At 42.1% G+C, this 14,895-nt stretch overlaps 2 protein-coding genes across 2 annotated transcripts in view; both read right to left on the bottom strand.

The window, feature by feature from the left end:
- The window catches only part of PTPN14 (protein tyrosine phosphatase non-receptor type 14), a 70,144-nt gene extending 64,848 nt beyond the window's left edge, over window positions 1-5,296 (bottom strand). The window contains exon 1 of the mRNA XM_064164498.1: window positions 5,109-5,296. Within this exon, the coding sequence (XP_064020568.1) occupies window positions 5,109-5,282 (174 nt within the window). The 5' untranslated portion in view covers window positions 5,283-5,296. The remainder of the gene's footprint in view (window positions 1-5,108) is intronic.
- A 57-nt stretch (window positions 5,297-5,353) lies between these two features.
- Window positions 5,354-14,895, bottom strand: part of LOC135186410 (uncharacterized) — a 41,528-nt gene continuing 31,986 nt past the window's right edge. The window contains exon 3 of the mRNA XM_064164054.1: window positions 5,354-5,438. Coding sequence (XP_064020124.1) covers window positions 5,367-5,438 — 72 coding nt within the window. The 3' untranslated portion in view covers window positions 5,354-5,366. The remainder of the gene's footprint in view (window positions 5,439-14,895) is intronic.

Here is a 14,895-nt window from a genome sequence, read left to right on the forward strand (position 1 = left end):
ATTTGTTATAGCTTAACTTGCCTGGACAGGTAAACACAATGCTTTATACATAGAACCACATTCTAAATATAGATACTTTAAACAAATAATAGACAAAAAAAAACCCAAAAACACCATATACTGTTTTAGAAAGCTTTTCTTTGAAATCACTTTAAATACAGTAAAAAATGTTTGGCCTATAAATCAAATATCAAGATTTCACCCACTTCATTTCCCAGATGTTCATGCTTTTAAATAAAGAGCCTACTAAGTCAGCAGACAGATGTAAACCATCCCACCTTACAAGAGCCACCATCAACAACCTGCTTCATTTCAGCAAGAATCATTTTCTTGACTTAGCACATACCACAGAGCCAACTAATGCAACACTTAAAAATTAAAAAGCTTTTAGAAATCACAAGAAGCCAGCAGGGGCAACACTGCTCCAACGATTTTATAGCTGAGGGCATGCAAGAAAGAGCCATATGCAAAACCTGTGAATTGGAGTGTAGGTGTATTACTTAAGGGCCTCATTACATACCTATTTCCAACTGAAGAGAAAGTCCAGACTAGCATGTAACTAAGGTGACTAATAATTCAACCTGATCCCTCAGTTACACCTGACAAACCTGCAGTAGAGCTTCAACACTGCTCAGGCCTTTCTCTTTAAGCTCAGTTTGGTACAGTGAAGCAAGCCAGTTTTCTGTTTTAAGAAAATCAGTGTAGAATTTCCTTCTACAATTTAAAGGTATCTTCAATAAGTCTATCAATCCAGGGCACAAATAAAGAAAGAAGTCACTATCTCCCACAGCATAAACTTAAAACTAACCAAATAACTGATACAGTATTTCCTTTCCCTCCACAATCATCACCAGGTTAAAAATTCTTTCTGACAAGCTCACTGTGACAGCAATGATTAAAAAAAAAGGGGGGGGGGGGAGATGACAGTTGAGACAGTAAAGAGAAGGAATTTATTTGAAGGCAGAAAAAGGGACAGCTTTTTTATCACCTCATAAGGTGCAGTACAGAGCTGTTAAAAATGGACCTTCCATATTACTTTATAAAGGAAGTACTCCACCTAGGACCCAAGTTTGCAGTCTCAAGTACTTGTAAAATATCCAGCAACTAACATGGTTTGGAGTCTGAATTCAGCTTGAGAGAGTAATTTTGATAGAAAAGGTCCTTCTTAATCCCCCTCCCTCTCAGAATACATCAAAACATTCCATCTTTAAAACTTTCATCATTTTATAAAATGAATCAGGGAGAATAAAGAGGAGAAAGAAATGTGAAGTCTCACAGCAGACTTGTACATGTCATTTCAAGTAGGTTCAACTTAGCCTCACTTAAAAGGTAACAAAGCCATTAAAGGGGGAAAAAAATACAATAATCCCTGTGTATCCTACACATATAGACAAGATCATAAAATGCCTTTCCCAACCTTGTCTCTCCTCTTTCCCTTCCACCCCTCTTTTCACCTTTACTTTCTTACCTAATGCTGGTCTAAGAGCTCTTTCTATTGGAAACAGCAGCTGTTCAACCAGGATGCTTTGTCAAGAGCTTTGCTGAAAAGGCTAGACCCAGATTTTACAGTAGTTACATGGCTACACTTTCTACTGACCTATCCCTGAACCCTGACTCAGTCAGGGAGGGAGCTGCATTCCCCAGAGATCAAATAGAAATATGCATAATCCATTAGGTACTCTTTTTCAGTCATGTGTGGTGTAATGATTGAGAGTCTTTCACAACAATACATACAGCAATCTTAAACAGTTTTGCTCTTTAGCACTGGAGAGTTGGACAGCTTTTTGTTTATTTCTAAGAAATTAGCTTGAATGAAGCATGGAGGTAATCCTAATACAAAACTTGGGGTACACCTTTCTTTAAATATAAGGCTAAACTGAAATATTGAACAAAAATCAGTCTTTAGTTTTAAGAGACCACACATGTTCTCATCTGAGATGGCATGAATGAGTGTTGTTTTCTCAGTGTAGGATTTCATGGAGCTTTGATTCTTCCTTACTTGTACATCGTACTTTACTGATTAGGATTTCTAAGAAAAGGAATACTTCAGCTGAAGTTTTTGCTGCACCCGAGGAACTTTCAAGGTCTCTTTCCACAGGATCACAGGATGCTAGGGGTTGGAAGGGACCCAAGGAGATCATCAAAAGTCCAACCCCCCTGCCAGTGCAGGACCACACAATCTAGCACAGATCACAGAGGAACACATCCAGACAGGCCTTGAAAGTCTCCAGAGAAGGAGACTCCACAACCTCTCTGGGAAGCCTGTTCCAGTGCTTTGTGACCCTTACAGTAAAGAAGTTCCAGTGTAGACACTTGTAAGGATTTTCTCCTCAGTACACTAACCGGGCTCTTCTCCTGTACCCAGCTATCCAGATGCACAAATCTAGCAGAAATCTGACCTCTGTCAAAGTATTTTTGACCCTTTTGAAGAATTTGGTCACAAAGTTAATAAAAATGATGGTGAACCTAAGGAGGCAAGAAGATAGGCAACAGATGACTGCTTCAGCCACATTTCCTCTTGGATCAGGGCAGGAAGTCTAGGGCAGCAGCAGCAGAATTGAATTTGGGGACTGAGGGAAAGAACAGCACCCACAATAGCACCCAGTACCAGGCACATCCAAGCTTGCTGGCTCAAATTATTCCTCAGGAAAGGAGTAAAAGAGGATACATGCATAAAAGAGGTTGGTAATTCTCTTCTCTCCTAAACATTTTAAGTATCAATGGATGCTACCAGAATCAATCAGAAAACAAAGATTAACAAAACCCAAACCACTTCTGTCAAAAGATGCTGTGCTGTTGAAATGTGAACTTCACAAAATTAGTTCAATGTTGCCAAAACTTTGTTTGTAGAAGAAGCAGGGAGGGTGATGAAGGAAGGGGAAAGTGTTCCAACAACATCAAAGCATTCTCTTCCATGCGGTTAAAATATTTTTTTATCTTGAAACACAAACTTCTTATGCTGTCATATTTCTTTTTGCATGACACAATTCTGAAAATGAAAAAAAAAACCCAAAGCAACAGAAATCCCCTGTGAAACTGAACACCGACCAAAACAAGGTCCTTTGCTACTCTACTGTCCAATCTTTTTAGTTTGGAAATTTTTGACATTTCAGGCTTTGCTCCAAAGTGGAACAAAACATGTTAGAAATCACAAAATGCTTTGTGGAAAAGAATGCTAACCTGCCAACAGAGCTATTGCTCCCAAATGCAGGTGGACCTCCACAGAGAACCATTAAGCTCCAGACTTAGGCTGCACCAACATGATAAGCCTATAAGGAGTAAGAGGAGAATCACATTCATGGCACTCTTTTCTGCACTGCAAGGAAAGGGAAAGACTTAGTCTCTATATAAGCACATCCTAAAGCATCACAAAATGGTTTAGGTTGGAAGGGACCTCAAGGATCATCCAGTTCCAACCCCCTGCCATAAGCATGGACACCTCCCACTAGAACAGGCTGCCCAAGGCCTCATCCAACCTGGCCTTGAACACCTCCAGGGAGGTTGTGCTCCACAACCTCCCTGGGCAACCTGTGCCAGTGTCTCACCACCCTCACTGCAAAGAACCCTTGCCTAACATCTAGTTTTAATCTCCCCTCTGCCAGTTTAAACCTATTCCCCCTTGTCCTTACAAGGCCTTGTCAACAGTCCTTCCTCAGTCTTCCTGTAGGTGCCCTTCAGATACCGAAAAGCCACTATAAGGTCTCAACAGAAAGAAATGACAGATCAAAAGTAATTATTAGAAAACCTTCATCTCTAAAAGGGTAGGGGAAAGATGACTCTATTAAAATTCACATTAAAAAAATACCACACACACCCCCAAGTGTGAAAAATCACTATACAATATTCTGACTTTCTGTCCTAGATGACTGGATAGGGCTGGGTGCTAGGTTGGACTGGATGATCTTGGAGGTCTCTTCCAACCTGGTTGATTCTATGATTCTATTCCTGTCTTCGCATTCTCCTGTGTGCAGACACAGAAAGTGAGATGCTTTTCTCTCATTCCTTATGCTTGTTGACGTGCAAAAAGCAGATTTTGTTTAGTTTTCATCTGCAGTGGTTATTTGTATGCTACCTTCCAGTTGCCATCATTACAAAGGGACGTGGACCAACAAACATTAAGACACTGCAAAATTACTAGATTTCCAAGCCATGCTTACAGAAAGCATAAGCCAGGACAGTGAGATGATAGTGCAGCTATGTCTAAGCAATGATTTTCAACATGTGATTTGCAAAAGCGGGATACATGTGAGGAGTCCACAACGGGTAAGAAGAGACAGCTCTCTCTCCAGTGGGCATGACACAAGTGATTTCTAAAAAAGCCTCAGCACTTAAACACTGAACTTTACAGCAAGAAACAGAAGTGAAAGGATTTCAGTCTTTAAGAAAGACTTGAGTTTCTTCAGTCTTTTCAGAGGCACTGGGAATGTAAAAGAAGCCTTTCAGAGTTTCAGACGTGAAAACATTTTAGTTAGACAAAACCAACATCCTTGGGTTTTTACTAAGTAATCCCTGCTTGTAACACAACTCTTGTCTCTTTCAGCATGTTAGTAAAAATAATGTATTTCTATCACAGAATGGAAGAGGTTGGAATTTCTGAAGATCTCCCAGTCCAATAACCTTGCTAACACAGGTTTGCCTAGATCAGGTTGCACAGGAACACATCCAGGCAGGTTTTGGAAGTCTCCAGAGAAGGAGACCCCACAACATCTCTGCTCCAGTGCCCCAGCACCCTCAGCATATAGCTAGATATCCAAGTCAGTCACTGGCATAATTCAGCCAGCAGCACTGGTGAGACCAGGGTTACATCCAGGTGAAAGTTACTGTAACTTGGCCTTTCAGCTGTTCTGAATGTAACAGCCATTGCTTTCTAAGAAAAGAAGAAATCTCATCTTCTTAGTACAAAGAGCTCTCAAAGCTGTGATGAATAAGCAACAACAGGAAACCTTTAGTGCTGTTCTCCCTTCGGTTTTCATGCAACCAGATTACATTTGTCCAAGCTCCAGCTGCTGGTACCTGGCCAGCTCCAAGAATAACATGATTCAGACTGCCCGAGCTAAAACTGTGTCAATATGTACAGGGACAGATGATCCTTCCCGGGTTACTCTTACCTCACGCAATTCCAGCCTCTGAGCAACAGCCTCTAAGCACTCCTGCCCTGTGCTCTCCACAGAGAGGGTACACTCGATCACATTATTGTCCAGCAGACGGATCCTGGTCACAAAGCAGTTCTTGCTCAAGACATTGTAGCGTCTGGTTCGTCGCAGTTTCAGCCCGAAAGGCATGGCTGCTGGCCTGGAAGGTCCCCCCCTTCCCAGCACTCTTCCAGCAGTCAGCAGCACACTTGTCGACTTGCCTCCAAGGCTTCTTCAATCGGCACTACTCTTCTCCAGAAGTGGAGGGAGCTGTCCATTCCCAGGGCGAGCTTCAAGGGCGGCTTCCTGCAAAACACACACAAATAAGTTCAGCGTGAATCAAGATGCTCCTAAAGGTCAGTCAGTGCAGAAGAAAAAATGCTGAAAGGAAAAAAAGAGTCACCTATCAAACAGTAACACAAACACCTCCGCACACAGGACTGCCAGGACTTACATCTCCCAGGAGAACAAGTTATAAAAGAATTCTTATCAAATTCTGGCTTTGGCGCAGAAATTCAAGCGCTGATTTAACCGCAAAGCTGCTCTTTGAGAAGCTCACTACTAACAGCAACTCCACAGGGCACACATTCAGAGGTGCTAACTCTCCCACCATTACCCCCCACCACAGGGGTCTATATATAATCTTCAAGTCAAATTTTGGTGCCTTCGGGCCAGCTTTGAAAGTTAGTTTTAAAAGCTAAGGGATAGAGGCATGTAAAAGAGGTGTGACTTTGAAAGAAGAAAGGCTGGCCGAAATCAGCAGGAAATGCAGGGCTCAGCACCTCTGAAAAAAAACCAAACCAAACCTAAAGTATGCATGTGAAAGGCAAGAAGCATCCCAGCCACCTCAGGGAAGGCTCCCTCTGAAACAGTCCTTGACATTTTGCTCATTCCCAGCTGCAAAGCAATTCTGAGCTTCACTCTTTCAGGTGGAATGAATAACTGCAGGAACACAGCTGTCAGAGACCAGGATAACACTGAGTGGGAGAAAGAGAACACATATTCTACACGTAGTTTCTAATCTCGACCCCTAAAATATATCAGGGACAACTGCAACTCCTAAGTAAAAATACAAAGTATATAGAAGTACCAGAGACACAGAAATAACTACAACAAACCAGAGGAAAGCATTTGTACTAGCATAACCTGATTAAAAATGTCATTTCCCACATGCAGAGAATCAAAGAATCATTAAGGTTCGAAAATATCTTTAAGATCATCAAGTCCAACTGTAATCCCACTGCCACGACCACTAAGCTATATTCTGAAGCACCATATCTACACACTTCTTGAACACTTCCAGGGATGGGGACTCCATCACCTGCCTGGGCAGCCTGTTCCAACGCCCCTCCACTCCTTGTGTAAAGAATGTTTTCTTAATACTCAATCTAAACTTCCTCCAGCACAACTTAAGCTCATAAAGAATGAAATAAAAAGCAAATTGCTTGCTACCAAGTCTTCCTTATTTCGTTTGAATATTCTGGAGGAGATGGAGGGACACTAATGCTGGCACAGAAGATGGTTTTAAGGAAGGCCTCCTAAGATTCCTCTTCTGTTAACAAGTGGTACTGCAAGTAAAATCTCTCATTTCCTCGCTTCTTAAGAAAAGCAAGGAAAGCATTGCCAGCAGAGTATGCCTCAATCACCTGAATGTGACATTTCAGACAGTACACTGCTCACATCTACTATTTGGCTTCAAATTGCATGAATCAGTACTTTTCACTTTTTCCTGAATATAGTTGCTATGGAAAATATTAAAAGCAGCTAAATAGATGACAGTGATCACTAGAAACATAACTATCACACATTTAAATGCATTTTCCAAAGCCAGTATATCTTGGCACATATTAGGAGGTTAATGCAACACAAAGCAAAAAAACAAACAAAAAACCTCTAACACACACACACACACACACACTCACCCCCCCCAAAAACAAACAAAATAGACCAAAACAAAACACACAAAAAAAACCCAAACCAAAACACCACAAAAAACAACACCACCAAGGAAACAAAAAACACAACAAAACACTTCCACACAAACAGAAAATCACCAACAGCTTCTCACTGGTTAGGAGTGTGCCTACCCTGGCAGTCCACTACCTTCAGCAGAGAAAATCACAGAGAGCTTGATAAGGGGCTCAAGCTATTTGACTGAAGTGCAAACAAATGCATAGTCACCCATTTCTAACTCTCACAGGTACAGACATATATGCATTATTTTGACATGATTGCACAAGAGAGCTGTTATACTCTGCATTGCTGTAACATCTCAATCCAAAGACACATATATACATCCTTCTAACAATCTGACCAGCCAAGGACATGTCATCTGTCACTCACAAAAGGGGAACTGAGGTTGCTTGTGCTTGTCCAGCACCTCTCAGGAGAATGGCAGAAGGTCTGTGTACTCACAGGTAAGGTTACTGCTTTAACTCCTAGCCAACTATTTGGCAATTACCTTGATGACCAACCTATCTGAAAGTACAGCATGAAGTTGAGAAGTGGGAAGAATGGAAGGAAATGACAGAGAGAAGGAAGGGTGTGGAGGACTATGTCTTATCATTGTTCAGTCTCTGGCTTTGCAGATTACTCCAAATCAGACACGTGGAGAGTTCTAGCCAGCCAATTCAGCGTTTTAAATCATGCCACTCTTATCTTTCATTACTGTTAGTTACACACATTTCCTTGCAGAACAAGAGTCATCCTCTGTACAGTAACCACATAATTAGCAGTAGACTAAAGATTAACCCTACATTAGTAAAAAAGATTTGGCTTGCTGACCAGGTACATTGGAGATTACACCTACTGCAGGATAAGCCATCCTAGAAGATGTGTGTGCAAATATACTTTTCTGAAACAAATTCATCAATTCCTCTATAACAGAAATGTCAACATAGATCACAAAATAATTGCTCTAAGTTATATTACGTGCTCAGGTAAACAAGGCAAATATTTCCCTCACTTTGTAGCAACCAGTGAAGTAATGGAAGTTTGCTTTCAGTTAGAATCACAGAATGGCTTGGGTTGGAAGGGACCTCAAGGATCATCCAGTTCCAACCCCCTGCCATAAGCATAGACACCTCCCACTAGAACAGGCTGCCCAAGGCCTCATCCAACCTGGCCTTGAACACCTCCAGGGAGGTTGTGGAACACAACCTCTCTGGGCAACCTGTGCCAGTCTCTCACCACCCTCACTGCAAAGAACCCTTTCCTAACATCTAGTTTGAATCTCCCTTCTTCCAGTTTAAACCCATTACTCCTTGTCCTGCCAAGAGTGACCAGACACCACCATTTTCTAAAGATTCAGACATGCAGATGGGCTCATGGATGCACTGTGCAATACAATTTGTGTTACTTCTTCATTTCACTGATATATGTATGAATGTGCTGGTTTGAGGCTAATTGCAATATTTTACTGAGAGAAATGAAATCCTTAACTGTGAGAAGAAAGAAATAAATCCAACAGTAAGCTGTACCTCTAATTTTTCTGCTGAGAAACACGACTAGTCAAAATATAGATAAGACACTCACTTCTCACACACTTCTCAGCTCTCAGTTCTGTTCTAATCCTTCTTTCTGGCGGTCTGGTCTCTGTGACTGTATCTGCCATAACTCTTTGATCCAACCTAACCCTTTTTCCTCCAACCTCCTTGTCATCTTTTTTGACATCTCACCTCAGATCTCTCCAGATTTATCACATGAGATATCTGGTTGTTTCTGAAGGGAGGGAAAGAAGGAGGGGGGAGGAGGTTCGGGTTGGGAGCCCTCCTGGGGACTCAGATTTCTGGGAGGGCTATTGTGTTTCTGTATTACTAACTTGTATATAACTGTAAATATTTGTGTATATATGCTTCTAAATTGTGCTAAGCTGTAAACATAGCTTCATTCCTTAAATTCCAGCCAGCTGCATCTAGTCTGGGTGATTTTCTTGGTGGGGGGCAGGGGCAAGTAACTTCCAAACCATTACAATGAATGCCTGATGACAGCTCTTTCACATGAAATATCACAAATTAGTTTCCAGTTAAAGAATTAATTGCTATGGCAAGGCTGGGGCATCTTGAAATACCTCTGATTGGCCCAATTCGTCAGATATCCATGAACTTAATTCTAACATAAAAAAGAGTCACAAAAGGCAACACAATTTCAGCGTGCTGGACCAGATGAGCAGAGTACTCTGCATTTTAAACCTTTATCTCTTTTCAATGCATGCTCATCTGAGATGTAAACTCCATTCTACAAAATATTTCTCCTGAAACTCTTTGATGATAAAATTTGTGTACAAAATTAAACCAGCTTTTAAAATAATTGTCTATCATAAATGCAGTTCCATCAGTATGAAGATGAAGTCATACCATGTCTTAGTGGATCTTTGGTAAAGTTTGATATCCCTGTTTCAGCAGGCAAAAAAACCCCAATGAGTCAGCTCCTTTGCTATCACAGACACTGGAATACTACCATATGGATGAAGTCTGTGACTGTGGAATGGGGAATACTGAAAGTGGCAAGAGTATAAAGAATGAAAACATATTTAACAAAGAATAAAACTGAACCTTTAACCCAAAATATCATTCCAAGTACACCATCAGTTCTATTAACAAATTTCACTAGAAAGCAGCTTAAAGATGGAACCTGATACAAACTATTTATGTATCAGCTCAAGACATGCTTACCTGTCTCATTCTCTACCTCACATGGAAGCTTTGCATAACCAAGACTATCTCCCAAATACAAAGATCAGGCATTACACTCAAACACCTTAACGTAACAGACGGCACAGCCGTAATGGTTTAGGTAGGAGAAGGCTTATCCATAGCCGTAGTAGTAGTATCCATTAGCAACTATGCCTTCCTCACTGTCCAGTCCTGAATGAAGAACCAGGTCAGAATCACATTCTGATAGGTAATGCAGAGTTGCTTCTCATTTCTAAGAAAACTTGGTTAAGGTTTATACAGAAACTAACACCTCCTTAAGGGTTTACATTACTTGATGCAGATAAAAACTTGTGTCTTTCCAAAACAGTAATTATTTTGTTTCTTTATGAGACATTACAGTGAAACTGAAACAAACCACTAGTACACAGAAAGCAAATAAACCAATATTTTACACCTTTTCCAAACGTAAAACCAAAAGAAGCCAGAAATATGACCAAAAAAGTCTTCCTTTGCTATCCCAGAGTCAGTTTGGGCTGGTCAGGTCTTTCTGTTACCGTTTTAAAAGGCACAGACTGAAGGAAGTGATAGAAGCTGCTCAGTGCTTCATGAGGAGGAGGCCACACAGCAGAAACTGCTTTGTGCTATGAGGGACGAATGTCACAGGACATTCTCTGTCTTCCTTCTTTAAAGGCCAGGAGAGAAGAAAGTCTTATAAAGAACGAAGGCCAAGATAACTCTCAAGACATTTCCAGATATATGACTTGCTCCTCTATTACAGACTTCATACATTGAACTGCATCACAATCAAAGGAGCATAAAGAGCAAATAGCATGCGATACGAAATGCACTTAAAGGAGAATGTTTTCTCTCACTTAATTGGCTTTTGTACCAAACTTCTGAAACTCCAGGAAGAAAGCAATTACTGTCAAACTGCAGTCTGTATTTACCAACAGTGCATGGCACCTCTCCAAGCATTCCTAGCACTGCAGGAGCAGCAGCACACCTAACAGAAGTATGTAACCCTGGGCTAGGCTGAGACCGCAGCATTTGATGTAAGCTGCAAGTGGAGCTGCTAACCTACAGTTTTAGAGAAGAATAAAAACAAGCATATAGGAGACTGAACGTCTGGCACAATCCACCTCCATCTAGCTGAGTTTTGTCTAGAGGAGAAAATCTCTCACTGTGAAATACATCTCTCTCCCTTGATTGTCCTCACACGAGTGTTTCATGCAAGGATTATTTCTATCCTATTTCTATCACATCTATAATGTGACTGCATTCTACCCAATTACGGGTGAGGTCCCAAAGAGCCTGATAAACTCTCAGGAGACAAATTCTCTGGACAGCCAAAAGGAGGTCTTAACCCATATATGACACAAGCCTTCTGCTGCAAGGCTGCTGTTTTCAACTACTTGTTTATGCAGCTCCTGGCAAGACATGGACCTTCACCCTCAAGCATTTCGATCTTTAAAAATTCTTAGGAGGATTTAACTATTACCTTAATCCAAACAGCAATCCAAACAATAACATTCTCACCTTCTGGGAAAAGAATCAAATTATACTTTTAACTTTTGTAACTATTACAGTATCCTATGCTGAACTTGGAAAGTCTCTAAGGATCACAGATCACATACTTATGCGCATGAACGGACGCCAAGGACTCTCTAGGACCTTCAAAGCACAAGAAAAACTGCTGTAGTTACACTATTGTATCATAGTATCACAGTATCATCAGGGTTGGAAGAGACCTCACAGATCGAGTCCAACCCTTTACCACAGAGCTCAAGGCTAGACCATGGCACCAAGTGCCACATCCAACCTTGCCTTAAAGTGCCCCAGGGACGGCGACTCCACCACCTCCCCGGGCAGCCCATTCCAGTGTCCAATGACTCTCTCAGTGAAGAACTTTCTCCTCACCTCGAGCCTAAACCTCCCCTGGCGCAGCCTAAGGCTGTGTCCTCTTGTTCTGGCGCTGGCCACCTGAGAGAAGAGAGCAACCTCCTCCTGGCCACAACCACCCCTCAGGTAGTTGTAGACAACAATAAGGTCACCCCTGAGCCTCCTCTTCTCCAGGCTAAACAATCCCAGCTCCCTCAGCCTCTCCTCATAGGGCTGTGCTCAAGGCCTCTCACCAGCCTCGTCGCCCTTCTCTGGACACGCTCAAGCATCTCAACGTCCCTTTTAAACTGGGGAGCCCAGAACAGGTCCCAGTCTTGATAGAGCTCCTGCTGTGAGGAGATTGTAGCCAGGTGGGGGTTGGTCTCTTCTCCCAGACAACCAGCAACAGAACAAGAGGACAGAGTCTCAAGTTGTGCTGGGGGAAGTATAGGCTGGATGTTAGGAGGAAGTTCTTCACAGAGAGAGTGATTGGCATTGGAATGGGCTGCCCAGGGAGGTGGTGGAGGCACCATCCCTGGAGGTGTTCAAACAAAGCCTGGCTGAGGCACTTAGTGCCATGGTCTAGTTGACTGGCTAGGGCTGGGTGCTCAGTTGGACTGGTTGATCTTGGAGGTCTCTTCCAACCTGGTTGATTCTATGAGGCTGATCAGAATCCTAGCTGGAAACTGAAGTGTGATACCAGTGCGTATCTCATTCAACAATTTACCACAAAGACAGGTCTGTGATAATACAAATTCCTGTTGTCATGGTAGAGCAAGTTGCTGCTGTACATGAAAATAAAAAGGCAAACCAAAGAGGAGCAAAGGCAGGCAGGATGCTGTCTTACAGCAACATCTACTGCATACACGTGTCAGTGGAAGGGAAAAAGAAGTGCTCTCCACCAAGCAGCCACTGCATTGCAATTTCACCCATGCTGTTTATTACTGCTAAAAGTTCATCATTTCCATTTGCAGAGACAAAGCTTCAGGACTAACTTGCCAAGAATTAACCAGTCTGGCATTTTTATAAAATGATTAGCTGTGCTTCTGAAAGAGTTACTAAGGACCAAAGGGTCATGGGGTAATTACTTACAAAAATCGTGCCAGGAATTAAGTGACAGATAAAGCTACTGCATAGACATGCAAAGTGGAGCGTGGAAAACTCCCGAAGTTTGTTGACAGTCACTGTGAAGTACAATTCAGCTCAAAGACAGCACAGGCTCTGTTCTTCCCTTTTGATACTGACAGACTACAAAAATGCAAGACTTGACTCCAGACCTTCGTTCTCCATTTATAAGTTTACAACAGAACTACTTAGAAGGGGGGAAAAAAGACGAAACTGAGTCCACCACACAGCAGACATTACGAAGAGAAGGCTTTGAGAAGACCTTATAGTGGCCTTCCAGTACCTGAAGGGGGGCCTACAGGAAGGCTGTGGAGGGACTACTGACAAGGTCTTGTAATGACAGTACGAGTACAAGGGGTAATGGGTTTAGACTAGATGTTAGGAAAGGGCTCTTTACAGTGAGGGTACTGACACACTGGCACAGGTTGCCCAGGGAGGTTGTGGAGCACAGAATCACTGAATGTGATCTTGATCACATTCAGTGATTCTGTGCTCCACAACCTCCCTGGAGGTGTTCAAGGCCAGGTTGGATGAGGCCTCGAGCAACCTGTTCTAGTGGGAGGTGTCCCTGCCTATGGCAGTGAGTTGGAACCGCATGAGCTTTGAGGTCCCTTCTAACCTAAACCATTCTCTGATTTTATGAAGAAGTGACTTTGCCTTGCTTTGGAAAGGCATCCAGCTCAACTGTGACAAAACACAAGTACTGCTGTTCAAGTTAACACTTGTAGCACAAACCACTGTCCTGCGCCTCAGCATAAGGAGGGTTTATAACCTGGCTGTTGTGGGAGGGTGACTGGAGGCAGCACAGTTCAACCATAACTAAGAGAGATGAGGATCATTGGAAAAGAATTAAGTATCCTTGTAAAGGAAAGCACAGCTCCTACCTTACTCAGCCATTCCTCCTCACTGCAGAACACAAGACACTCAGTCCAAAAGTACTGCCAGTGCCTAAACATAACACAGACATTACAGGACATAAGGAGGAGAGCCCTTCTGGAGGGCTGTCTTCAGAACAACCTCCATTTCTAAGCAAGACTAAAGTTCAAAAGTCATATACTGGCATGGCAAATTCTGGATATCCTTGTGAGAATAATTAATTTGTTATTGTACCCAGCTATTTTTGTAAAGCTTCTAGAACCAAGAAACATGAAATGAGCTTAAACAACTACTGGTTATCTCTTTGTGCTTCTCTTCAGACACAAAGCAAAAAGATTTGTATATGGTCATCTTTATGGGATTTCACAGCATCAGTTTTCATTGGCAGCCACTGATTACATACTCCAAAATCTAGATGCTACATTTTCTCAGCCTTTTTTTCTGCACTTTCATATATAAACTTTCAGAGCAAAATAAAGCTGGCCCTTAATACTATAGTTTGTGCCCAAAATAAGACAAAAATCAATGGTGACAAACACAAAAATTCAATTGGAATATGAACACTGAAAAACATACAAGCACAAAAACTGTATCAAGGAACAGTAAGGAGGAAAAAAAAGAGTAGAGTTGTGGTGGTTTGGCCCAGGTCCCCTTAAGAAAGCCACAGAGTTCTCCAGAAGGACCAGAGAGGTCCAGGAGGTAGACCCTGAAAATTGTAATCCTGTTGTTCAACCCCACAGCCCTGCTATCACTTTGTAAGTAGCCAGCAAAGCTAAATCTCTTTCTCTCTCCCTTTGGCTCTCTGAAGGGAGTCCTTATCTGGTGAACCCATGGAGGGAGTAATCTGCTTGCAGTCTTCACAGTGAATGTCTTGCTGTGCAATCAAGGCATATTTGGGCCTAATGGGGGGGGGGGGGGGGGGGGGGGCGGGGGGAGAAGAAAATGAGCACTGAGGGTTTGTGGTTTAGTTTGGTTGAGGGGAGAGTTTTGGGGGAGTTCTCATGTATCCTGTATCTGTATTAGGTGTTAAGGATTCATGCATTCTGTACATTTTTTTTTACATCTTTAAATACTTTCCTGTATTCCTTTCAATTCAGCAAAAGCATTTTTATTCCTTTGAGAGTGAAATAATTATTTCTCTCCATTCTCTAAGCCCAAGCCAAGAGTTTTGAAGAAAAACTAGTAGGCAAAAAACCAAAACCACAACAGATAAGAGAACTCACAGGCAA

Source organism: Pogoniulus pusillus, chromosome 25 (genome assembly GCF_015220805.1).
Source record: "Pogoniulus pusillus isolate bPogPus1 chromosome 25, bPogPus1.pri, whole genome shotgun sequence".
Classification (NCBI taxonomy): domain Eukaryota; kingdom Metazoa; phylum Chordata; class Aves; order Piciformes; family Lybiidae; genus Pogoniulus; species Pogoniulus pusillus.